This window comes from Peromyscus maniculatus, chromosome 12 (genome assembly GCF_049852395.1).
Source record: "Peromyscus maniculatus bairdii isolate BWxNUB_F1_BW_parent chromosome 12, HU_Pman_BW_mat_3.1, whole genome shotgun sequence".
Lineage (NCBI taxonomy): Eukaryota > Metazoa > Chordata > Mammalia > Rodentia > Cricetidae > Peromyscus > Peromyscus maniculatus.
Window position 1 is genome coordinate 35,289,585 of NC_134863.1, and position 25,493 is coordinate 35,315,077.

Sequence of the window (25,493 nt, forward strand, 5' to 3'; positions counted from 1 at the left end):
GAATGAGAGGAAGAGAGAGGTAACAATCCTGGGAGAACCCTAGAGAGCCCGCCATTTAGAGTTTACAGCATTTTCAGGAGGTGAAGAATGGCTGTTGAAATGGCAGAGGTAACGGGATCTGAGTAAAGCTCCCTTTTGATGCCAACCAAGCCACACTAGTTGGAGGCACTGTGAGGCCTTGGGAAAAGAGGACAGGTGGGAAGAAATCATACGAATTGGGAAGCTAGTTCGCATGGGGTAACTAGGAGATGGGGCTGCCAGTACTGGGGGACTCTGCATTGGGCAGTTGGTGATACTGAATGCCTACATCACAGGGTTACAGGAGCTGGGAACAAGTTTCCTCATTGCCTATTTTAGTGCACATGGTTCTTGGGTTTACAGTAACAGGCTATGAGGAAAAAATCAGCACTCTTTCTCTTATAGAAAGAATGGCAAAATGACTTCAATAAAATGGGTATCAAGGAGATTCAGCAGAAATGATGTTTATCAAAAGATTTGAATCTTAATGATAAAAGTCTACTCCCAGAGGGTAGTTATGTGTAAATGGTGTTGTTATATCCACGTTCTGGGAGTTTCTAGAAATTGTCTTCCTTCTACAGCTTTTGCCACACTCAGCCAAAGAATAACATGTTTCTAAAATGCCTATTGTCTTTTTATAAAGAGATTAAAGGAAATTGAAAGGAGAGAAAAAATAAAGGAGTTGAAGGAGAAGGAAAAGGAAGCCAAAAGGAGGAAGCTAGCGGAACTAAGAGAAGCATTTGGAGAAGAGGAATTGGTGGAGGTGGAGAGCGATGAGGAGGAAGAGGAGGAAGAGGAGCCGCTGCCTCCCATCTTCATCCCACCAATCCCCTCTCCCATCCTCTGTGGCTTTTACTCAGAGCCCGGGAAGTTCTGGGTGTCATTAGTAAGTAAAAATTCCAAGACTTCCCCTCAGCCCTTGGCCAGTCCAGTTGACGGTCACTGTTTTCCACCACATTCGTTCTCGTGTGTGCTGAGAATTTAATTTTTAACTGTTGATGTAGCTGTGAGTTTTAATATCAGTTACAGGGTAGTTGTTTTTTTATATATCATCTTGACATCTATTTTAAATATGTCTACCTTTTGTATCTGCTGACACTTCATTCCAAACTCCCATGTTCAGGAATACCAAAGTTGGGAAAATTCAAGAGTCCTGATCAAAGAGCAAAGGGGTCCTCTACCCTCATCCATTTTACTGTTGTTGTTGTTGTTGTTTGGTTTGGTTTTGAGGTCGAGTTTGAAAACACCAGCTCTTGTGGCAGGACTGTAGAGTGTCAGTCTGCTAACGTCTGTGCCGTGTGGCCTACGAGAGATTAGGAGTCTGTGTGTTTTCAAGGGCTGCACTCCACTCCAGTCAAAAGAAGGAAGATTAATGGACATTACAAAGACTGATACACGAAAGTGTCACACTGTGTGTGGGGAAGGTTTTATGTCCTCTGTTTATATACCATATAGTTTTATCATGAAACATTTTCTCAATATATTGCAAAGAAAGATTTTTCTTCATTATAGATCTTACAGTTTTCACTTCTGAGTGTACACACACACACACACACACACACACACACACACACACACACACTCATGCCTCCCCACAATGTAACTGGTTTATTTATTGCTAATTCATACTTGGTCCTAGTCTTTTGAAACCAAGGCACAGAGCCCTTAACAGACATGGCCAAAGTCAGTTAAGCAATGCAAAGCAGAACTAGGATCTCTGACAATCTGGGTTTATAGTCCATGCTCTTAGGCATTACGCTCCATCATGAGGTAAAGCACAGATCACAGAGGTAGCGCTCACCTTGCTTGATCCAGTCATGTACTTACTTTCCCTGTAGCCAAGCAGATGCCATAGAAAAGCTGGCTTCACTTTGAAGTCATGACTCCAGTCCTTGAATCAGGACTCACACTGCTGGTCAGTTCTACTGCCCAGTCATGTTTACTTTACAAATTATTATTTCAATTTCTTCTCCCCACAAACATTTTGTAACTTGCCTGTCTCTCCAGACACTCATAATTCATAGAGAAAATAAAGGAAGTCAGATGGAATCTCCCGATTTTTTCCATCTCTAGCACCCTGCAGAGATCTCTCTGCTCTGCTTTGTCTGTACAATTGGTGGGTGTTGCTTAGCAACTTGCCCAGGGCAGTGTTCCAGAAGGCCTCTTGGGTCTTTTGCTTTTCCCCTCCTACTCCACATGATTTTGCTTCTGAAACAAACTACTTACCATGTATCATCAGCTCCTGTCCTTTCGATTTCAATCCTTACCACCAGCACAGGAAGTTCCTGTAATTTCTGACCCCTCCTCCACTGCTCCTTTAGAGGAAACCTGAAAACATTGTCTGGAGCCATCAACTCCTCTTCACCTCTTAGCTGATCTTCAACCAATTCCTTGGCATTTTATCTCCATCTCCTCGTTTCTCCAACGATTTCTACGTTACCAGGCTTAGTGGTGACTTCTCTGTGCGTTTGACATGTTCACCTGTTGACTCTTCCTCCTCCTTAAAATGCTTTGCTTTCTTTTCTTGGCTTCCAACACCAGATCATAGCCATCGCTGTTATTTTGTGGTGCCGGGTGTTGAACCCAGGGCGCCTCATGCATGCTAGGCATGCACTCTACCACCAACCTGTGTTGCCTGCCACCTCTTCTTGGCTTCCAGGATGTCTCTCTCTCTCTCTCTCTCTCACACACACACACACACACACACACACACACACACACACACAGTGGAGGAGTGTCAGGGAGGCAGTGGTGAATGGATACGAACAGAATGTGTTATAGGAGTGCATGAAGTTTTAAAGAATAAACTTAAAATTTTAAAAAAGAAATCCTGGAATGTTGGGTTCTCGGTGTGTGAGTAAACTGGTCTCCTCGTGTACCTGCACACATGGGGCGTGCATTCTTGTAGACACCCACACATATACATATAAATGATATAAATCACAATAACAACTTCAGAAAATAAAACGAATCAAAAATTCAATAGAATAATTTATCAGAAACTAAACACAATGAGAATTAAAAGCTAGTAGCAACTCCTCCTAAAACCATTTCAAACAGAGGGGAAAGACTTTAATAGATTATTCTCCAAAGAAAAAGATACAAATGTCCAAGGACCACATGAAAAGGCATTCCACACCACCAGTCAAAGGCCATAATAGGTTGCCTCCCACCCCATCTCCCTTCCAATGCCATGTCCTTTTAAAACAAATATTGTTATTAATAACCCCCTAAATCCATCTAGGGCTGCCTATATCCACATGGATATGTATCAGCAGCCTTTGGGAGAGTCTGCTCCAAGAACACACCCAGGGCATGCAAAAAATCCATGAGTATGGCGAGGGCTAGACTTTTTCTATCTGAGGGGTATTAGGAAGAACACTCACACGTTCTGATGGTAACTTTCTTTATTACTGCATATTGAAAAAATCCATCTCCACACAGTTGCATATCTCTCCACACTGTTACATCTGTCTTCTACACAGACACATGTCTCTACATACAGTTACATCTCTTTCCTACATAGCTCCATATCTCTTTTCTACACACATCTCTCTTCTACACATCTCTCTCCTACATATCTCTTCTTACACTCATCTTCACACAGCTACTGCTCCATCTCTCTACTCTCTCCTACATAGCTACTCATCTTCTACACAGCTCTCTCTGCATGCACCACCTTCTACATACAGCTCTACACAGTTCTCTCTACATAGCTCTTTCTACTCGTACTTCCTTCAACAGCCAAACTGTGCACGGTTACGAGTTACATTTTCAGGATCCAACCCACTCTAATAATACATGATGAGTCACACAGTTTCTCTCAGGCTAGGGAGGTCGAGCTGACTGGGCATGGTGAGTAAAGTAAGCAGGTAGCTCTAAGTGGTCAGGGTTCCCAGACAGTGAGTGACATTGAAATTCAGAACTTAAGCAATAAACAGTTAGTTGGCTGAAACTTGAGTCTTGTAACATAAACTGAGGTTGGGATTATGTACAGAGAGTCAATTGCTGAGAGAATTATGTCTACTATAGTTGCTTTGTGCCTGACTTTGATTCAACAAACAGACACTTGGGAATTTGTCCTTGTACAATTTGTCTCCAGGGGCAACTAGTGTATTTTGGATTTCCTCTGAAGTCTAAAATCAGCTAAGTGTGTAAAAAAACTGTCTTTGTAGCTGAGAATACTGTTATTTTCCTATGTCAGTCTGAGTTAAGAAAAATATCCTAGTATTATTTCTATTCATCCAACTTATACAGGTTAAGTACAAATCATCTTCCTGACCATCCATAGCTCTATGTGTGCCCAGTAGGTGGAATATATCCATGAGACAAACACACAAACAGTGGGGGAAATACCCATAGCTGTTTTTAGGGAAGAAATATAGTGGCACAAGAGAAAATTACAGGCAGAAGCAACCAGTTTTTAGAGTCTATGGTCCTGCAAGCCTTGCTTAACAAGATTCCTCCATCAGAGAGTTATTCATCTGGTATGTTGACACCTGAATTATTAATTGCCACCCGTTGTATATTCTTAATGGCCACTGGCAGGTATGGGCAACCTACCACCAACCAAGTCCACAAAGGAGAGTCAGTCTCCTTTCCTTAGCAGCCAGAAATTCCCAGTATCTCCTCTGCCAAAGGTGAGGCCTTGGGGACCCACCCTCCATCCATGTTGGAATTTTGACTGGCTTGGTTTCATGCAGGTTGTATTTAGATAGCCTAACCACAGTTGCTGTGAACTGATGTCACGTCCAGAAGTCAGCATTTCACAGTTCTCCTTCCTATCTACTAGCTGTTACATTCTGTCCCCTCTTCCTCAATGTTCCCTGAGCCCTGGATGGAGAGGAGGTTGATATAGTTGAGTGAGCTCAACACACTTAATTACTTGAGCACGTTGACTGCCATTGCAAAAACAGGCTTCTCTGAGCAAAGTAGAAGGGAGTTCAAATCTCTGGGTATAAACAAATATCTACAAAGCAGTTTTGACAACTTGACCATGTAGCAAATTAACTGCAGCCTCCCTCTCCCCACTCCCCCCCCCCCCCATCCCTATCATCTCCCTAGCAATGGCACTCTAGGATTTCAACAGAGTCCGGTGGAAAGTATAGTTATAATGTCCCCTTCTCTTTGGAATATGCCCAAGAAACTGTAGGTAGATCTGTTCAGGTTCTTTGCCTCTGATCTCCCACTTGAACTGCTTCAGGCAGAAAAACAGTACTGCATGCCTGGCTTAGTCCTGATTCTCCCTGTGTTTGGCCTTGCAACTTGGGTGGCTCCCAAATGCTTTCAAACACAGGTTGTGTTACTTTTTTCTGGTTATCCCCAGTGGGTAAGGTTAGCCAAAACAATCCAGTCTGCCACTGGCCAGAGCGAAAACTTAGTTTCCTGATTTTTCAGGTGGATAATTTTGTTATGTTTTTGTTGTTGTTGTTGTTGTTATTTACTCATTTATTTTGTACATAGATGTCCAGGGCAATTAAGGGTCCCATCCATATAGAGAAAGAAAGCAACTTAGAACTATGTGATTGCTACAAATTCTTACTAGTCTTCCTTTTGTGTAGTGAGATGTATTTTTCCCCTAACTTGCCTTTCCTGGAAAACTAATAGTATTTAAAGTTACCCCCAAACTGAAAAGTAATTGTGAAAACAATGATCTACAAAGTCTATTGTTGTTAAATACTTGTGTATGCAGAATACCACTTCAAGTCATAGAATACAGTTCATTTGATACTCAGAGGTGAAGTCTCTCTTGAACTGACTTCTGAGTAGAAACTCATCATCATCATAATTACTTAATTGCATATTAATGGGCAATGGAGACACAGAAATAATATCTACCTTTAACTATCGAAATCATGTAGCAGAGGATGTTTTAAAGCATTGTTTTGTGTTTTAAATTTGAAGTGACCTAAAACCCCTCAGGGAATCAGGTGTGTATTATGTTCACAAACCAGCTTCTGCACTTTCTCTCTTCCAGGGCAACTATGATTCTGGTTTTCTGTATCACTGTCAGTTCCCCCCCTTTTTCAGTGACAGTGATTTCCAAAACCAGGCAGATGAACCATTCGATTTCCGCTTTCTTGAGGATACAGAGGACAACCCCATCCAAACATTCGCTTTCAGGTGAAGAGAACTTAAAAAAAAAAAAAGGATTTTAGTGTCTGTCTTTGTGTATTCTGGATGCCTTGGTTTCTTTTCCTGTTGCTGGAATAGAACACTCAGACAAAACATCTCAAGAGAGAAAGGGTTTATTGGAGCTCATATCCCCGGTCCAGTCCATCATGGTCGGGGCGGCAAGGCAGCAGGATCACATTATGTCTGAAGTCAGAAGGAGAGAGCCATGGATACAAACAACTGTTCAGCCTACTTTCTTCATTTTATACACTCCAGAAATCCCTGCTCTAGGAATGGTCCCACCCACAATTAAGCTGAGTTTTCCCCTTATCCATGAAAATAATTGAGATAATCCCTTACAGGTATTCCCTGAAGGCCATCTTCCTGGAGATATTAGATCCTTTCAGGTGGACAACAGTAACCATTATAAACGGAATTGTCACTTTTTAAAGATCTATTTACGTAAAGGGAAACACACATGGTACCTGGTTAAATTAATCAAATGGGCAAATAGAATTAAAGGTAGGCCTAGGCTTGAAATAGTTTTTAAACCCTGTGGGTTTTGTACTGGGTGTTGTATCCCAGTTTCTGTTTATCACACTGATCTCTTTTCATTTACGTAGAAAGACGTGATTGCATGGTAAACTAACAAAGGGCCAGGCTCCCAGTGATTCTGAAGCAATGGTAAATTGAACTGCTCTCCATTTAATAACTGAGAACTGAGCACAAATGCCAGCCATTGTTCTGAGGCCTGGGGACTAGCTCCAATGTTAAAGCAGCTCTCCCTTCCTAACTTTTTGTGTTAGTTCACTACAGCTGCTGTGACAAAAACACCCCGTAATGTGTGACTTAGACAGCGCAGACTTAGATTCTCACGGTCTGGAGAATAGAGTTCCAAGTTGAAGGTGTCGACAAATGCGCTTTCTCATGAAATCAGTCTGTGGCTTTCTCATCTCTGCCTTGTTGGTGTGCCTTTCCCGTGGCCTTTCCCATGTGCAAGGCATCTCTAGTGTCACTCTGTGACATCGTTCCCAAGGACACCAGCCAGACTGGATTAGGATTTATCCTTATGCTCTCATTTTAGTTTAGTTACCTCTTTAGAAGTCCTTAACTTGCAATATAGTTACACTTTGGAGCACTGGATCTAAGACTTAAGTGTGTGCATTTTGGTGGTACACAACTTAGCTCTTAACGCCATTTGCTATTTAAACTTTTTTTTTTTTTTTTTTTTTTTTTTTTTTTTTTTTTTTTTTTTTTTTTTTGGTTTTTCGAGACAGGGTTTCTCTGTGTAGCTTTGCGCCTTTCCTGGAACTCACTTGGTAGCCCAGGCTGGCCTCGAACTCACAGAGATCCGCCTGGCTCTGCCTCCCGAGTGCTGGGATTAAAGGCGTGCGCCACCACCGCCCGGCTAGCTATTTAAACTTAAACATTATTTCACTGAGGGTATGGCTCAGTGGGTAAAGGTCCCAGCATCCAAGCTTGATGACCAGAATTCAATCCCCAGGACCCACCTTTGTAAAGAGAAAACCAACTCCCACTAGTTGACCTATGATCTTCACAAACCAACCAACTAAATATGCTGTGTCCTGCCTGGCTTGGGTCTTAGAACCCCAGCAGGGGATGATGATGAGGGAGTGAAGAAAGGACAGACACATAGATACACATACAGTGAGGACGGGATCGGTGGGATTCTCTAATGCTACCACTACCCAGCCAACTTGGGATGTCAGCATGTTTGCTAGGTGTAACACAGGAAGAGGGCTCAGATCACCTTGGTAGGAGGTCTCTCTTGGCCAGCAGTCTCCAGCTGTAAACACCTGGGGGAGGAAACCACAGTACTAGCTTTTGTACACACTGATTAGCCTTTCATATATACTCCTCCTCACTCCCTAAGGAAAGCTTGGCCATTTACCTTGAGCCTGGCCGGTGTGGATAAGGGCTTTGCCACTTTCCCATGGGTCAATTGGCCTTGCAGTCCTCACCAGGATGATGGCCATGTCAAGATACTCATCCTCTCAGAATGCTCGTTCAGGGTTTCCTCAGCTCCCTACATGAATAGGGGGAAAAAATGAAAGGTTATATTCCAGCTTCTGAGAATAATGCTTGACTCTTTTTGTCTCGTAGTTCTAACCAGACTATGATGTTCTGTGGAATGAGAAATGGAGGAATTCGGGTGTATATCTTAAGTGAGAATGACCCCTCACTGACTAGTCTGAAGGACTACTGGCATTTCAATGTGCACGACAACAATTATGGATGTGTAAAAGGCGTCTCTGCTAGTTTTGACGACCAGTACTTGGTGACTGCTGGGGCAGATGGCAATATCTTTGTCTTCAGCGTGACGTCTATAGTTGTGGCCGAGAAAGAAGCCAAAGCCAAAGTGCCATCCCCCAGGGTGCGTAACAATTAGCCAATCAATTAACTAATAATGATAGCTGACTTTAAAAGAAAGTCTTCAAGTATTGAGAGTAATTTAGACATGTTAACCTTATAATATAATCCATAATATCTGTAACCAATACCTTATAATCTAGTATTACTGCACTGTTATAATTCTGACTTTCTGTATCAAATATTAGTGGCACTGAATTCTTACTATTTATTAAAGTTATACAGCTCCCACTGCATCAGATTTTCTTTATCAATCACTGTATTAGCCAACATTTCTTTCTTTTCTTTTTTCTCTCTTCAAAATGGGCAATATTTTTCAGGTCTGTATTTTCTTTTTTCGTTATTTACTTCTTAATACACTCTGATAGACTTCTAAAAATTTCAATAGTGCCTTCAACTTTCTTTAACATATTAATCAGAGTTGTTCTGAAGTATATTTTGAACACTTTCCTATTGATATCTCTTGTCATTCTGTTTTATTGGTCTGTCTTCATATTTTTTTTCAATTAAATCTTATTCTTCTGGTACACCTAGTTTTTTTTTTTTTTTTATTGAGCCCTAGACATTTATGTGAAAAACTCAGGAGTTACCTTGATTCTTGGCATGTTACTAGTACCTCCTAAAGATTTAGCGTTGCTTCTAGAAAGCAGGTAGCAAGCCTACACCACTCTAGTCCAGTCAGTAGTGAGGTGTGATTTGCAATCAGGTTCTCCTTTCTGAGAAGGCCATTTTATTTCCACTTTACTCACATGCCTAGAACATTTCATTTCAGGATTTCTTTTTTAAAAATTTAAGTTATTCTTTGAAAACTTCATGCACCTCTATAATGTATTCTATTCATATCCGCTCACTACTACCTCCCTGAAACTCCTCCATTGTCCTCCACCCCACTTTACTTCCAATGTTATGTCCCCTTTAAACAAAAATTGTTATTAATAAACCCCTAAATCCATCCAGTGCTGCCGATATTCACATAGATGTGGAATCATCCACCAGGGTAGGGGCAACCTACCACCAACCGAGTCCACCAAGGGGAGTCAGTCTCCCTCCGTCAGCAGCCAGACATGTCCAGTAGCTCCTCTGCCAAGGATGAGGCCTTGGGGGCCCTTCCTCCATCCATGATGACATTTTGACTGGCTTGGCCTTGTGCAGGTAGGTTTTGTGTAGGTGACCTAACCATAGATGTTGCAAATTGTCTTTCCTATTCCTGCAGTTTGGGATTGAATCAGAGCCCATTCCAGAAGACATTGAAGATCCCAAAGCCTACAGGTATGAAACATTTTAATAACTATTGATCAGGCCCAGGATTTTACCAAACTGCCTGAGACAAATGCATTTCCAAGTTATCCAATACAATTTGTCTCTTATGTCATTTCTGTGGAGAAATGATTGTCGTTTTACATTTCTGCTTTCAGTATTGAGAATGCCAGGAGGAAAAGAGAATATGACAAGCTAATGAAGGAAGTAGAAGAAATAAAAGCTGGGAAGAGAGAGCAAATCAAAGCTTTGAGGAATCAATTTTGGAAACTGTTAGCCATGAATAAAGAACTACCAGCGCATATGCAGTTTCAACGGACAGTGAGTGTGAACGACTGGCTGTTATTTTAACATGTTCATCCTAGATTAGGATTACTATTTTGTCAGCAACAATGAATGCAGAGAAATCATTTTCCCAGTTAGTTCCCGTTGTCAACTTAACACAGCCTAGAGTCATCTGAGGGAGTTTCAACTGAGGGATTTCCCAGATCAGATTGGCCTGTGCTACACCAGTGGGGGCATCGTCTTAATGTAGATTAGTGTAAGGACCCAGTCCACTGTGGGCACGAATCGCCATCCCTAAGCAGGTGTCTTAGGATACCTAAGAAAGCTGGCTGAGTGTGAGGCAGAGAGCCAGCAGTAATCAACATTCCTCTATGATTCCTGCTTTGCTTCCTGCTTGGGTTCCTGTCCTGACTTCTGCCATTAATCAACTGTGACCTGGAAGTGTAAGCCAAATAATTCTGTTCCTCCCCCAAGTTGCTTTTGGTTGTGGTGTTTTTCAAAGAGACAGAAAAGGAATTAGGACGTGGTTATTAAATCTTCTTTTACCTGGCCAGTCAATGTATTTGCACCACCTCATGGGCTGTACAAGTTGGGATGGAAGCCAGTGAACCTATGCAACACAAAGTTGACTGCTGGATTTGGCTACCTCTATGACATTCTTTTTCTGTATTCAGTAAGACGATAAAATAAAAACACAGTTTGGGATCTAGCTTATATGTTGGGAAGGTACAGGTAGAGTTTGATTCTGCCATTTCACTTTTAATATTTTAATACTAGCTCTATGGGTTGAGTCACAAAACTTCTAAAAGATGACAGTATAGCTGTGGCTATGAGGGCAATGACAGAAGTGTTTATGCCAATTTTATATTCTTTATTTCTTTTGTGACTTTACTCTAAAACTCAATATACCTGCTAATCATTGGGCTACATATTTTTTTCATTCTTCAAAAGTTTTATGTGCATGTCTAGTGTCCATGGAAGCCCAAAAGAGGGTTTCAGTTCCCTGGAACTAGAGTTAGAGATGGTTGTGAGTCAAGATGTGGATGCTGGGAACCAAACCCAGGTCCTCTGCAAGAGCAGCAAGTGCTCTTACCCACTGAGCAATCCCTCCAGCCTCTTTATTTCATTTTCAACTATATCCTAAACAGAGTTGTAGTTCAGAGTCTAATCCAGGGCCTAAAGAGATAGATTAGCCAATATGAGAACTTGAATTCCATCCCCGCTATTCTCATAAACAGGTGTGGTGGAGGATGCTTATAATACCAGCCCTTGGTAGACCGAGACTGACATACTTGAAGCTTGCTGGTTACTCAGCCTATCCTCACTGGCAAGCTCCGGGTCCCAGTGAGAGACTGTCTCAAGAAACAAAGAGGATGACTTTCGCGGAATCACACCTGGCTTCCACAGGCACACATAGGCGTGTATACACCACACACACACACACACACACACACACAATGTAATTTAAAAACAAAATAAGAACCTTTTGATAAGCAAATCAACTTATCTACAGGATTTCAACATTGATGCCATAATTCATGCGGAAATCAATAAGAAAACAATTTTCAAAATTCAGCAAGTGGAAAAGGAGTTAGCTTGGGAAAAACAGAAATATGAACTCGGCCTGAAGAAGCTCCAGAGCAGGTACATCTTCCCTGCAAGTTAAGATGTTTGAAAGCACACTTTTGAGTTGTGTGTTGTGATGCCTGCACAGAGCGCAGGTGAACCATCTCAAGAAGCGCCCAGTGAGCGAGTCCACACCTCAAGCAGCCCTCCTGTGCTTGCTGGGTCGTCCTGTGCTGTCTGCTCACTCCTAGTTTATGTTGGGGATTTGGGTGAAAATTATATTGTTAAAATTTATGTAAGGACTATTTAGTTTCTATTTTGACAAAGTATTTGCTTTATGCCAAATTAAAAGATGAACATGAAGGCATACATACATTTAAAATAAAAAAAAAAAAAACCAAACATGATTAGAAGACTTAGAGGGAAAGATAGCAATCTCCTGAGCAATCACCTCTGCACATGTCAGTTCAGCTTCCCAGAAGAAACAGATGTTTTTGCTCCTTATTGAGTTTTGATTTATAGACAGCAAAGTGCATACACCTTAATTGAACAGCTTAATACTTTCTTTAACATACACTAGTACATATATCTATGATTCCCATTAAGGTAGAGAACATTTATCTCACTCCAGGTCCCTCATGGCTCCTTCCAGCTAATACCTTTTCTCAGATAAGGAATCTTTATTGCCACACACATTGCCACATTATCTGTGAACTTCATATAAATACAGTGCTAAGTCTGATTTTTTTTGCATCTAGCTTCCCTCATGCGATTATGTCTAAGATTATCTATAATGTTCATGGAGCTGTCTTTCTTCTTCTTACAGATTTATTTATTTTTTCTTATTCTTATAGATTAAGTGTGTGTGTGTGTGTGTGTGTGTGTGTGTGTGTGTGTGTGTGTATGTGTGTGTGTGTGCATGCGCGCATGGAGACCAGGTGAGGGCATTGGATCCCATGCCTGGGATCCAATGAGAGTTTGTGAGCTGCCTACTGTGGGTGCTGAGACCTCAGCTCCAGTTCTCTGCAAAGGTAGCAAATATTTTTAGACACTGAGTCATCTTTCCAGCCTCAAAATTCAGCCATTCTTTTGGTAGGCATTTGAGAACTACCCTTATATTCAGCTCCCCAGAGTCTGCTTACTTCATAGCGACTGTGTACAAACAAATCTCATTAGCACGTGTGTATGAGCACACACACCATAGAATTTAAGAAAACAAAGTGTATCTTAAATATCTCAATGAAGTAAAAATTTCACACATCTTTGGTAAATAAATGTTAGTGAATCCCTTACTAGCACACAGATATTTACATTTTTATACAATTTATATGTTCTTATCCAATTAATTCCTACACAGTGCATATACATTGTTATCTAGAATGCATAGGGCAGTATATATTCAGTTTGTTAGGATCTGCTTTCCAGAAAGCTGGAATCTACCTACAAAATTTTATTTACCACATATTAGCAAAATTTTATGTTGTATTAGTAATGGAATGTTTAGTACTTTCACCAGAAGTATTTTTTTTAATTATTATTTTTTAATCAAGTCTAGCCCAACTTTCACAGCACCCTGAAGGCATAGGTATGGGTAAATTTTGAGCTGTGCATAAACATATTGGTGTAATATGTGATCATTGCAAAATGATCAAAATGGTAACTATTGCAAATACCGGTTTTATTTTATTTTATTTATTTTTTTCAGATTTCATGATCCACTGGAAAGTGATACTGTTGTAGTTTACGCCATCCAAAGTGAACACCAGATAGCATCCTACAGACTGGTGAAGCCCTCTAAGTATTCCAAATTAAAACGACCAAGTCAGTCGGAGAGAAGAATGAGCAAGATGGAGAGATTTGAAAAGGAAGGACCCGGAAGGAAGGAGAGCATAAAAGAAACAGGTGAGCGTCCGGCTGACAAGAGGCTTTACATCCATATTGCGAAGATTTCAAAAAAGACCTGACTTTTCATAGGAAGGGACTTTGACTTCAGTGACTGGAGCCGCGTCTGTCTTGACTCTTTCTTAATCTTCTCCCTTGGCATAGGTAATATCGCAAGTCAAGCAGGGTTCTGCGGCACTGCTAAGACTAGCTACAAGAGCTCTCCGCCCATGCGCAGTACCTGTTTTCTTATTGGATGCACGCTGCTAAGGCAAACCACCCTCATACCATGATTAAGAATGTGGGAAGCCACTGCTTTCTTGCTTCACATCTCCAAGAAGCCTCAAAATTCCAAGTAGAATTTCCCTCAGAGTCTGTTCCTTCCCTCTCCCCATATTCCTGGCTCCCACCGCCAAAAATGTAGAGCTAAAACATTGTATTTCAAACTTTTCCAAAAAATACAGTTTAAACAGAATGCAGGTGTGAAAATAGTACGTGTTCATCCCCCATTTCCAGGGCTGGCCATTTGACTGACTTTTCTCCAGAAGGCTAGCGGGTGTGTCAGGGAAGATGTTTATCTGTCTGAGACTGACTTAATTCACTTAACATAATTACCTCTTTTTTTTTCAAACAGCATAATTTCATTCTTCTTTATAGCTGAAAAAAATTCACTTGTGTATTTATAGCACTTTTTGTTTTGATTTCAATTTTGTAGCTTGGACTAGCCTCAAACTCACTCGTAGCCGAGGCTAGCCTTGGACACCTGTTACTTCTGCCTCCCTCTCCCAAGTGCAGGGATTATAGATGTGTGCCATCACACCTGGGTTATTACTTATTTTAATGTATATCTAAGTATGTATCTATATGTGTTTTGAACATGGAGAGTAATTCTTCATTAGACATTCATTCATTGATAAAGCCAATTGTTTTAAAGTTATAGTTGTCATTTTAAGTGCTTTCTGACTAGTTTTTTAATTTTTTTCCTTTATTCTTGAGAATTTCATATGTGAGTATAATGAAATATGATCCCTCACCCAATCATGTTTTAAAAAATAACCTACTAAATCCATTTAGTGGTGCCCATATGTATTTGGATGTGGGGCTCTCTACAAGAGCATGAGAATCCTACAGTGGTCATTTCCTCCCCTCAAAAAGAGAACTTTTGTTTGTTTTTTAATTAGCCATAGACCATTTCACTTAGTTATACTGTTTCACAGTATATGTCCAATTAAGACTCACATTATATGCCAATTAATCCCCTGTCCCTAATGCAACATTGCAAACACCACTCTTCAGTTTTTTCAATCTGCCAGTGGTCCATCATTACTTTTACCATCCTATAAGCAGTTGATATTGGTTTTATTTTAACAGTTTTTTATATTCAACTGTGACATTTACTCAGTTGACATTCAATCTTTTTATAAATCAAAATCAGAGGACATTTTGTTTGTAATCGTATTTTTAAATTTCTTTTATTTTTTGAGATTATAATTGCATCATTTCTCCCTTTCCTTTCCTCTTGCCAAAGCTTCCCACATATCCCTCCTTGTTCACTTTCAAACTCATGGCCTCTTTTTTTCCCATTAATTGTAACATACATATATGTATGTGTGTACATATATGTGTATGTGTTCATAAGCTAACCTTCTCAGTCTGTATAATGTTACTTGTATGTATGTTTCCGGAGCTGACTATTTGGTATTGGATAACCAATTGGTGTGTTCTTCTGTGGATAAGACGATTTCTCCCACTCTCAATGTTTCTTAGTTGCCTGTAGTTCTTTATGAGGGCTTGTGGTTTTTCTCCATTCACTTAGTATGTCTATTGTTGTCCTTGTTCACCCTGTTTAGGCAGACATGATGGTGAGACTTTATGGGTGGAGCTTCTGACATTCTTAGGAGAAACAGCCTCATAGCAAACTTTCTAATCCTCTGACTCTCATGGTCTTTCCACCCCCTCTTGGGAACTGTGCTGTTATTTGCCAACTTTTTGAATACAAATGCTTGAGAGCAATATTTGTGATTTAGATCTCTATTCTGATTTTTCACAGTAGAAATAGTAGGCAACTTAATGATTGTTCAGCTTACATTTTTCAACTCTGTAATGGTGTGAAAGTACAGCCACCCAGCCATTCTATTTTTCACTGTCAGCACAATATTTTAAAAACGACATGAGATACTCAACATCTTACTGTAGAATAGGCATTGACTGTTGTGTAAGCTGATGTAGGTATTCTATGGGCTAGGTCCTTTTCAATTTACATTGGTTTTTATCAGGATGTGACCTGGATCAAAGGTCAAGGAGCATCTGTGCTTGGGGGCTTGAATTCATGATAAGTAGCTTCCGTATTTTCTCTTGATCTTTGTGTGTGTGTGTGTGTGTGTGTGTGTGTGTGTGTGTGTGTGTATAAATGGAAAACAACCTTCGGAGTTATTTTTCTGTCTTGAAAGTATTGAAAAAGTGATTCTTTGTACAGGTGGAAGTGTTTCCCTACAAGAAGAATCAATAATAGAAAAAGGGAAGAAATTCCGGCCTAGAACCCTAAGTGAAATCATGGTAGGAAATCAAATCGAGAAAATAAAGAATGTTATACAAAAAGCTGAACGGGCCCAAAATAAGATTCTGCAGCGGAAAAAGGAGTGGGATGAACTGTGAGTCATGTTTAACCTATAATCTTACACTTCTAATATATGGTCCACAAATGTAACTTTATAAATTTTACCTTTGTTGACACAGTCATTACTTAGCATGAAGAAGTGAAAAAATACAAATAGGATGTCTGAGATGTGAAGGAGCATCGGCATCACTCTGAAGTGGTTTCTGCTTCACTGGCATTCCTTATAATCTTTAGTTTCTGTTTCCAAAAGCCTCTTTTGCTAATATCCTCAGAATGACTTTTAAGGGTTAATAAACTATTTTCTGTCACACTATCATAAAGAATGTGATGCCAGCTGTACCCAGATATAAGACTGGCGGGTCATATAATAGTTTGTAGTTTTCATTTTCTTGCGGGACTTTTCTTCTGTGTTCTCTAATGGTGGTACTATTCTGCTGTGGAACTGTCTTTCTGGATGCTGTGAATATATGTTGTTCCCATCAGTTAATAAATACATCTGCTTTGGCCTATGGTAAGGCAGGATAGAGCCAGGTGGGAAATCCAAGCAGAGAGACAAGGAGAAGGGCGGAGTCAGGGCAGACGCCATCCAGCCGCCCAAGGAACAAGATGCCAGCAGACCGGTAATGCCACGGCTCTGTGGCAATGCATAAATTAATTGAAATGAGTTGATTTCAGACGAAAGAGCTAGCTAGCAATAAGCCTAAGTCATTAGACCCAATAGTTTGTAATTAATATTAAGCCTCTGAATGATTATTTTGTAAAAACAGCTGCTGCCCTGGCAGGACCAGGCAGGACTGAGAAACTTCTGTCTACACTATTCTTTTATTAAACTAATACTGCATAAGAGCTCTCATTTCTCTGCATGTCTCCAATGCTTTGCTCTTTGGTACTTTGCTCATAGTCACCCTTAAGGCTGTGAAGTGAACATCTTGTTGTGGTTTGGATTTATATTTTGCCAGTGGCTAGTAATGTTGAACTTTGTTGTTGTTTTTTGAGACTCTCTCTACATAGCCCTGGTTGTCTTGGAACTCACTACGTAGACCAAGCTAGCCTCAAACTCACAGGGACCCATTTGCCTCTGCTTCCTGAGTGCTAGGATTAAAGGCGTGAACCTCTACACCTGGTGACTTCTTTGCTTTTTTTTAAACATGCCCGTTGGGCATTTGCGTGTCTTCCGAGGAGAAGCGTCTCTTCAACTTCTTGCCCATTTTTGAACCGGCTTATTTAATCGATTTTAATATCACACCAAGTTAAGTTCAACTGCATATGAAAACTCTACTTTTAAGTTGTACTTATTTAAGTGTGTACGTCTGTGTATGTGCATGTATGTTTGTAGTGCACATGCCCGTGTGCTTGTGGAGGCTGGAAGAGAGTGTTGGATCCCTTGGGGCTAGAGTGACAGGCATTTGTGGGACACCTGCCTGGTCACATGGGTGCTGGGATATGAATTCTGCTTGTGATGTGCAGCAGGTACTCATAACCATCTCTCCAGCCACCTATGATTTACTCTTAGAATTCCCCCATAGTTTATATTACTATTGTCACCATTTAAATTTACTTAAATATTATGTATCTTTAACATTCTAAGTTACTGTTATTTTTGAGAGTCATCTTTAAGTTTTACTTTCTCCCCATTATTAGAGTGATTAGAGTACTAGTGCATATACTAATACATATTCCATAACACTAAAATTCATATATATATACATATATATATTTACCATTACAAATGCGTCCCATACTTCTTTGTACCATTATGTTTCTTCTCATTGTTCTTTATTTCAAATTGAAGTACTCCATTTGGCATTTCTTATACAATAGGTTGCTGTAGTGAGGAATTCCCTTGAGCTCTCTCTCTCCTCTCTTCTCTCTCTCTCTCTCTCTCTCTCTGTCTCTCTCCTCTCTTTCATTCTGAGATCCAAAGCTGGCAAGAGAGGTACCAAATATTTAGGAGGCTCTGGCGAACACAGCTCACTCCCCTCCCCCTCCAGCCCCCAAGGAGATTGTGGGAACTGGAATTTTTTCACCTCTTGAGTATGTGCTAGACAAAGGAAAGACTCCAAAGCCCAGGTCTCCATCCTCACTCTTCTGGCAGCTCCGGTTGTACGGTCTAGCCGCATGGGTGCTTCATGGCTCCGGGAAAGCGGCTCTCTGTGGAGCCCCTTAGCAAAGTAAGTGCAGACTAACCCCTTCTCTACCCTGGAAAGGGCTGGAAGCTAGGCCTTCAGTCATCGTCCTGGAGACTGACTCTGGTGAGGAGTCCGCTGTCACTTTCTTCTCTTCACTGACGCCAGTTTCGCATTTGCCTGCAGTGCAGGAGCCTTGGCTTATCAGCAGGGTTTCTGACTGAGGGAAACTGAAGTATTACTTACACAGCGTTACTGGGCCAAGAACTTTACATTCTGCCCTCTTGCTGACATCACTCTGCAATTTGATTCCGCCTTTGTAATGTTTTTGCTTTTTATTTCTTACTTTTGTTCACTTTATTGTCTGGAACATGTTATACTATGTTGCTTAAAAATATGGAAATAGACATTCTTATTTATTTCCAGTATTAGGGAGAACCACTTCATGATTTTAAATGCAAATTTTCATTAATTTGAATAAATTATTTTTCATTTATTCATTTATTCACTGGGTTTTGTTTGGGTCAGTCGGATCCTGATCCTGCTTCTTCTGTAATCTAGTGATTTCTTCCATGCTGAAAGTCAGGGGCTAAACATACTTCATCTTATTTCTCTGAGGAACCGGTTTCATAATTACCTATATTCTGTGTCTCTTGATGATGTTCATATGTCTGAATGGAGCTGTTTCATGTAGCTAGAGTTTTCCTGCTTTGCCCACAGTCAGGACAAATCTTTGTCACCCGCCAGTCCCACAGCCGCTCAGACCCAACCAAGTAAACACAGAGACTTATATTGCTTACAAACTGTATGGCTGTGGCAGGCTTCTTGCTAACTGTTCTTTTATCTTAAATTAATCATTTCCATAAATCTATACCTTGCCACATGGCTGGTGGCTTACCGGCGTCTTCACATGCTGCTGGTCATGGCGGCGGCTGCAGTGTCTCTCCGCCTCAGCCTTCCGCTTCCCAGAATTCTCCTCTCCTTGTCCCACCTACTTCCTGCCTGGCCACTGGCCAATCAGTGTTTTATTTATTGACCAATCAGAGCAATTTGACATACAGACCGTCCCACAGCAGTTTCATTTTTTTTTTTTTGGTTCAAATTTCTAGTTGCTTACATCATGAGCATGGTCATGGCCATGTTTTCTGTTCTCTGCCCCTCCTATTCTTTTTCCCCCTGTGACTGTTCCTCGCTTTAAAAACAACATATATATGTGTGTGTGTGTGTGTGTGTGTGTGTGTGTGTGTGTGTGTGTGTGTGTATATATATATATATATATATATATATATATATATATATATATGATTGTTAATGAATACATGGATTGAACAGGCTTCCTCTGCTAGTTTAAACCATGTCATCCCAAAGGGCTTTTCTCTTCAAAGAAAGTGCTGGCTGCAGGCCAAGAATACACACCTGTACCGGCTGGCACACTTCACTTTCAAGGATTGTCGGGGGGGGGGGTGGGGTGGGGTGGGGGGGGAATGTTGAAAATTCCCAATTAAAGATCTTGCAATGGATACTCAATGATACCTTAGAGCTTCCTAAGCCAGGAGTTTAGTTTATTTCGAGAGAATTCTTCATTTCAGTCTTGGTATGAAAGCTGCCACTGATTAGTTTGTGTGGAGATGGGAAATCTGAGATGCATCCATTTACAGTCCATTAAGGAATTTTACCAAATAGGTCTAACATTCCATTTCACTCTCCACACCTGTTCCCTGGGGACTCGACCAAGAAAATAATGTCCAAAAATTTTTATAGAGTCCTCCAGAGGAGCACATCCCCCAGAATGAGGCATTCTGGGCTATAGATTTTTCTAGTCTTCTTTCCCTGCATTCCCAAACTGTATCAATATAACTGGTTTGCTAATAGTTTTTCTTTCTATTTTTATCTTCTCTGATGATTTGGCATTGCTTTTTGCACCTCCCTACAGTTGTGTGCATGGAATTCTGGGAGGAGGCAGCAAGTGCACATTTAGAGTTCGTTGTTACATTTTTGTCTAAGTTATCTATTTCTCCCATAGTTACAAGAGCAGGCCTGATGATGACTATGAAGACCCCAAAGATGTTCAAGCCATCAGAGAAGCCCAGATGTTCATGGGGGATTTCAATCTGAAGACAGCCCCAGACTACAAGATACCTGAGCACATGAGGATAAATGCTGCCAAGAAGGAGGAGGAACTGGGCAGCCTTGACACAATGGTACTTAACCTTCAGACTCCATGCCGATGAAAAGCACCCTGGTGTTAACTCGAGTCTGCTCAACCACCCATTTACCTCGTTGATCCACAAATATATATGAACATAGATATTTAGAGCTGAAAATTATTTTTAAAGGAGTCTAGATTACATCCTCTTTTTAAAAATGGCGAGACAGGGACCCAGAGAGGACAAGAGATCTGTCTATGAATGTATCGGCTCATATGGCAGAACCAGCCTTCCCATTAATTATATAGCTCGATAGCATTTTTATGGGGGAAAAGTACTGTACTGTCTCATGTACGTTGAACTTCTGAAATTTAGTGAGATCCTCAGTAGATTTGTTTTCTGGCTGTCACAGACTACTAGCCAGTTAGGAAGACTGTCATCATTTAATACTTTCTTTACAATACTTCCATCTTTTGTCAGAAGCTAAATATCAACCAAGTAACACATTCCTCTCTGAGTTTTCTGAAGTGTGGCTTATCACACTAGCTTTGATCCTCATGTTTCTTATTAAATGTTTCTTCTTCCTTGTTCATTCCATCATTTCTGAGGGATTCTAATTCCTCCAGCACCATTTCAACCAACAGATGGTGGATTCTTCACACTTATAGGCTCAGAAAGTATCCATTACTTTTTTATTTTAAAGGAGGATTAGCTACTTGGCCACCTACTGTGTTTGTACAGGCTACACAGTTCAGGGTGTCTACTGACAAGAGTGCCCGATCTACATCCCTTCCATAGCATGTTGAATGTTTTAGCTATTTCTGAGCAATAGAAGTAAAGTATACTGAAGAAGGTATGTCTTTTTCTTTTTCACAAGAGATGTTATTTATGCCAGTGGTATACATATCCTGGCATGCTAGTTAATATCCACAAATGAAAGACCACAGATCAAAGCTTTATCCTTCTGGTCACAATCAACATTTCAGACATCCTATTAGTGTCCATTTAGATTATTTTTCTAGCTATTTCTTCTGCCTAAGATAGCTTAGTATTATTTACTATTTACAGACATATATTCTATGAGCACATTATTTATTTTATGTGTAAGGGTGTTTTACCTGCATGTATGTCTGTGTACCATGTGCATGCATGGTGCCCACAGAAGCCAGATGAGGACATTGGATTTTCTGAAATCAGAGTTACAGATGGCTGTGAGGTGCTGTGTGGGTGCCAGAAATCAAACCTGGATCCTCTGTAGGAGCAGCTCATGCTCTTAACTGCTGAGCCATCTCTCCAGCCCTGACCAAACATTTTTTTTTAAAGAGACCTTTGTACCTTCTTTTAAAAAATTTATTTATTTTTATTTTCTATGTATGAGAGTTTTCCCTGAATGTATGTATGTGCACCGCATGCATGCCCAGGGCTTGTGGAAGCCAGAAGAGGATGTCAGATCCCCTGGAACTGGGGTTAGTGATGTTTGTGAGCCCTGTGTAGGTGCCGGGAACCAAACCTGGGCCCTTTGCAAGAGCAGCAAATGATGTTTGCTGCTGACCCATTTTTCTAGCCTTCAGACCCCAATACTTTTTGAGAGAGTTTCTCAGTGTAACAGTCCTGGCTGTCCTGGAACTCACTCTATAGACCAGACTGGTCTTGAACTCACAGAGATGAGATCCACCTCCCTCTACCTCGCAAGTGCTGGGATAAAAGGCATGTGCCACCACCACCTGGCTACAGTTTTTATTCTAAGTCCATCTGAGGTTGTTTAGCTATTGCCTGTATTTTCATATCTCATAATCTATATTTTATGCCTCTGTAACTTATTAGTCATCCAAGCCAGACTTCATCTCTCTCCTTCCTTCTTCTTTTCCTTCCCTCTTTATTTTGTTTTTTATTTTTTGCAGTGCTGGGAATCAAACTCGGTGCCTTACGTATGTCAGGCAACAACTTTGGCCCAGGCCGCTTGGCCTGAAATTCAGTCTCCATAGAGATAGGCCAGCTGTGGCATCCAGAATAAACTGAAGCTATATCATACTGAAATGCACTGATTTAAAACAGCCCCCATACAGCATCTCAGCACACTGTTCTGCACACCAGCAGGATGGAGACTATTTCTGCATTGCTGGTACTTACTAGCAGTGTGGATCTTGCTGTTCGTATAAATCTCCTAAGTCTGAATGATCTCATCTGTTAAGGGGTATTAATATCAAGTAATACAATATGATAATAACCTTATAGAGTTAATGGGATGTTCAGAATCAGTGAATAATTGTTGTCATGGTCAATGTAAGATCACTACAGTATTAAATGTTTTTATCACATATCTTCCATCCCTTCATGTATGTAATTGCATTGATTTTCAAGCTGATGAGATCTGGAACCAGTAGGAGACAAGCTTCTAGGTACATATTTCGAGATTATTTAGATTAGGTTGGCCTTGGGCCCGTGCTGTGATCATCTTGATGAACTGAGGTGAGAAAACCCATCCTAATAGTGGGCGGCACTATTCCCTCGGTTTGGGTTCCAGATTGACTGATCTCAAGCTTTCATTGTTTCCCCCTTTCCCGACAGTGGATACAACACGACTAACTACCCCAAGTTCCTGCTACCAAGACTTCCCAGCTAGGAAACAATGCAAACCTTGAAACAATACACACCTTTTTTTTTTTTCTCTTAAATTGCTTTTGTCAGATTATTTTATCCCAGCAACAAGAACAATCAGTTACTAGTACAGTTTCAATTTGTTATTTGTAGAACCGGAAACAAAGAGGGCTTGTCTTTCACTTCTGTTGCTATGGTGATGACCTGACAAAAAGCAGCTTGGGTGGCAAAGGGATCATTTCAGCCCATGATTCCATGTTATAGTCCATCAGAGCAGGCAAGTCAAGGCAGTGGGGACTCAAAGCAGCAATCACAGCAGGTCATCAGTCGAGAGCAACCCACGCCTGCTCACAACTCAGCTCATCTGTTCCATGCCTTCGCATTTGAAGGCCACAAACCAAGAAATGGTGTCACCCATTGGGCTGGTTCTCCTCACATCAATGAACATAAGCAAGACAAGCTTCCACAGACATGCCCACAGGCCAATGTGATCTAGATAGTCCAACACTGAGACTCTTTCCAGATGTTTCTAGAGTGTGTCGAGTTGACAAGACTATCACAGGGCTCCCCAAAGAAATGGGCTGTGTAGCCATTAGAGCGGTTATGTTTGTTCATGTATGTCTAATCCTCAGCCTTCTAGGAAGTACTTCAAAGGTGGTTCCACACATAGCTGATGCTGACTTTTCATTCTAAGTCTCAATTCTTTGTTAAAGACTTAATCTCAAGTAGATAAACATCTTGATCTTGTCTTAATAATATGTAGGTTCTTTAAAGTAAATATATAGGTATGTTTTATAAGATTACCTGACTAAGTGCTTTTGATCTTTTATTAAAAAACACTGTATTTCATGCAAAGCAATCCTTAGTCTGGCTAGCAGTCTCAGGAGGTGCTGTGCTCTCAGGTGCTGGGAGGTACTTTTAGGACAGAGGTAGTAATGAACAAGCCATGGACGTACGTAGTACATGTGCAGGTATGCTTTAACTCAGATAAATGGAGAAAGAACCACAGAAGGATCTCATGGGATGTTGTGATACTGATGTCTAGGATCATGACCACAAAGGAATCACAGGAAAGAATGTGGCCAAAATACAGAATGAAAACAGGATGACTTATAGTTAGGTCCTCGGTGGGTAGCTGTGGTGAATAAAAAAGTTCCAAATTTTCCTCTAGGAAAGGGAGTTAGTTAATGCCCTTTCTCTCCCATAACGGAGTGTCCAGCTAGGCACAAGGCTTCCTGAGAGACCTCCCTGAAGAGGTGAAAGACAGGGAAGTCAACCTTGCAAACCAGGGGGAGGGGACAAATGGAAGAAGTGGATTCCTGAGGTCACATCCAGACTGGCCTCCAGTGGGCGCGGGTGACGCTCAAAAGCTAGAGGAAAACCACAGTGGAGCACTGAGCAGAGATGTTCACCATTCCCAGGGCCCACCAGTCTGAAGATCTTCGAAGAGTACACGACACCCAGACTGCCCTTTGTGACACAGTTGTGATTTGCTTCCTTTCTCTCCCTCGTTTCAGGCCCATGGAAAGAAGAAGTACATGAACAAGTGCATCCTTTCCCTTCGAGATCTTAAGTTGGCTGTGATCGAGGAAATCCAGTGTCTGGTACAAGAACTGAAGAACCTTCAGATGTCCATCCCCACGTCCAAGCATATTTCCATCCCTCAGATCCCGCAGTTGTATCCAGAAGAAGTCCCAGAAAGGAGATTCCAATATGACGAGGAAACACTCTTGAGATTTAAGAGAAAGCAACAGAAACGCCAGGATGAAAAGACAGATAGCAAACAGACAGGATCGGCTAGCACAAGTGGAGGAGGGTTAGGGTTCCTCAAAATGTCGCCCGGAAAGGAAGGAGATGTGACAACACGAGACTCCCTGTCTAGGTCATCCAAGGCATCAACGTTCATCATGGAGCTTCCAAAGTCATCAGAGTTTGAAAAGGCGGAGCCGAGTGACGTGGAGGTGGAGATTATGAAGAGGGATGAGGTCAAACATTTGTATATGCAACAGTATTTGTGCAACAGGGTAAGAGACAGAGATGTTCCTCTGCTTAAAACCAAAAGGGTGAATAGTGGGAAAATTCTATCTGGTTTATGATTGATTGACTTCAAATTTCTCTACATTTACCTTTCCCCACATGCTGACCAGCTCATTATTCACTGGTGGTTTGGTTTTTTTCCATCATTAGGTGGAGTTTTTCTGTCCCAACTGCTTGTTCCCAAATAACTGACATAGAGGCTTAATATGCTTAATATTGCTTATAAATGATTGGTCAGTAGCTCAGGCTTGTTAGTAGCTAAATCTTATACTTAAATTAACCCATATTTCTTATTTATGCTTTGCCACATGGCTCATGGCTTGTTACCTCATTTTCTACATGTCCTGCTTCCATGGTGTCTGGCTGGCATCTCCTCTGACTCTGCTCTCCCTCTTCCCAGAGTCCTCTGTGTCTGACCCTATACTGCCTGCCTGGCTACTGATCTGTCAGCTTTTT

The 25,493-nt window shown here is 41.0% G+C and overlaps 1 protein-coding gene across 2 annotated transcripts in view; it reads left to right on the forward strand.

Moving 5' to 3' along the window:
• Cfap44 (cilia and flagella associated protein 44) overlaps nt 1-25,493 on the forward strand; it is an 84,540-nt gene that overhangs the window by 31,936 nt on the left and 27,111 nt on the right. For both annotated transcript variants that reach the window (XM_006975800.4, XM_076548880.1), the window contains exons 17-26: nt 662-904; nt 5,996-6,141; nt 8,257-8,527; nt 9,737-9,792; nt 9,939-10,101; nt 11,579-11,709; nt 13,337-13,533; nt 15,989-16,163; nt 20,279-20,456; nt 24,518-25,024. In XM_006975800.4, the coding sequence (XP_006975862.1) occupies nt 662-904; nt 5,996-6,141; nt 8,257-8,527; nt 9,737-9,792; nt 9,939-10,101; nt 11,579-11,709; nt 13,337-13,533; nt 15,989-16,163; nt 20,279-20,456; nt 24,518-25,024 (2,067 nt within the window). The remainder of the gene's footprint in view (nt 1-661; nt 905-5,995; nt 6,142-8,256; nt 8,528-9,736; nt 9,793-9,938; nt 10,102-11,578; nt 11,710-13,336; nt 13,534-15,988; nt 16,164-20,278; nt 20,457-24,517; nt 25,025-25,493) is intronic.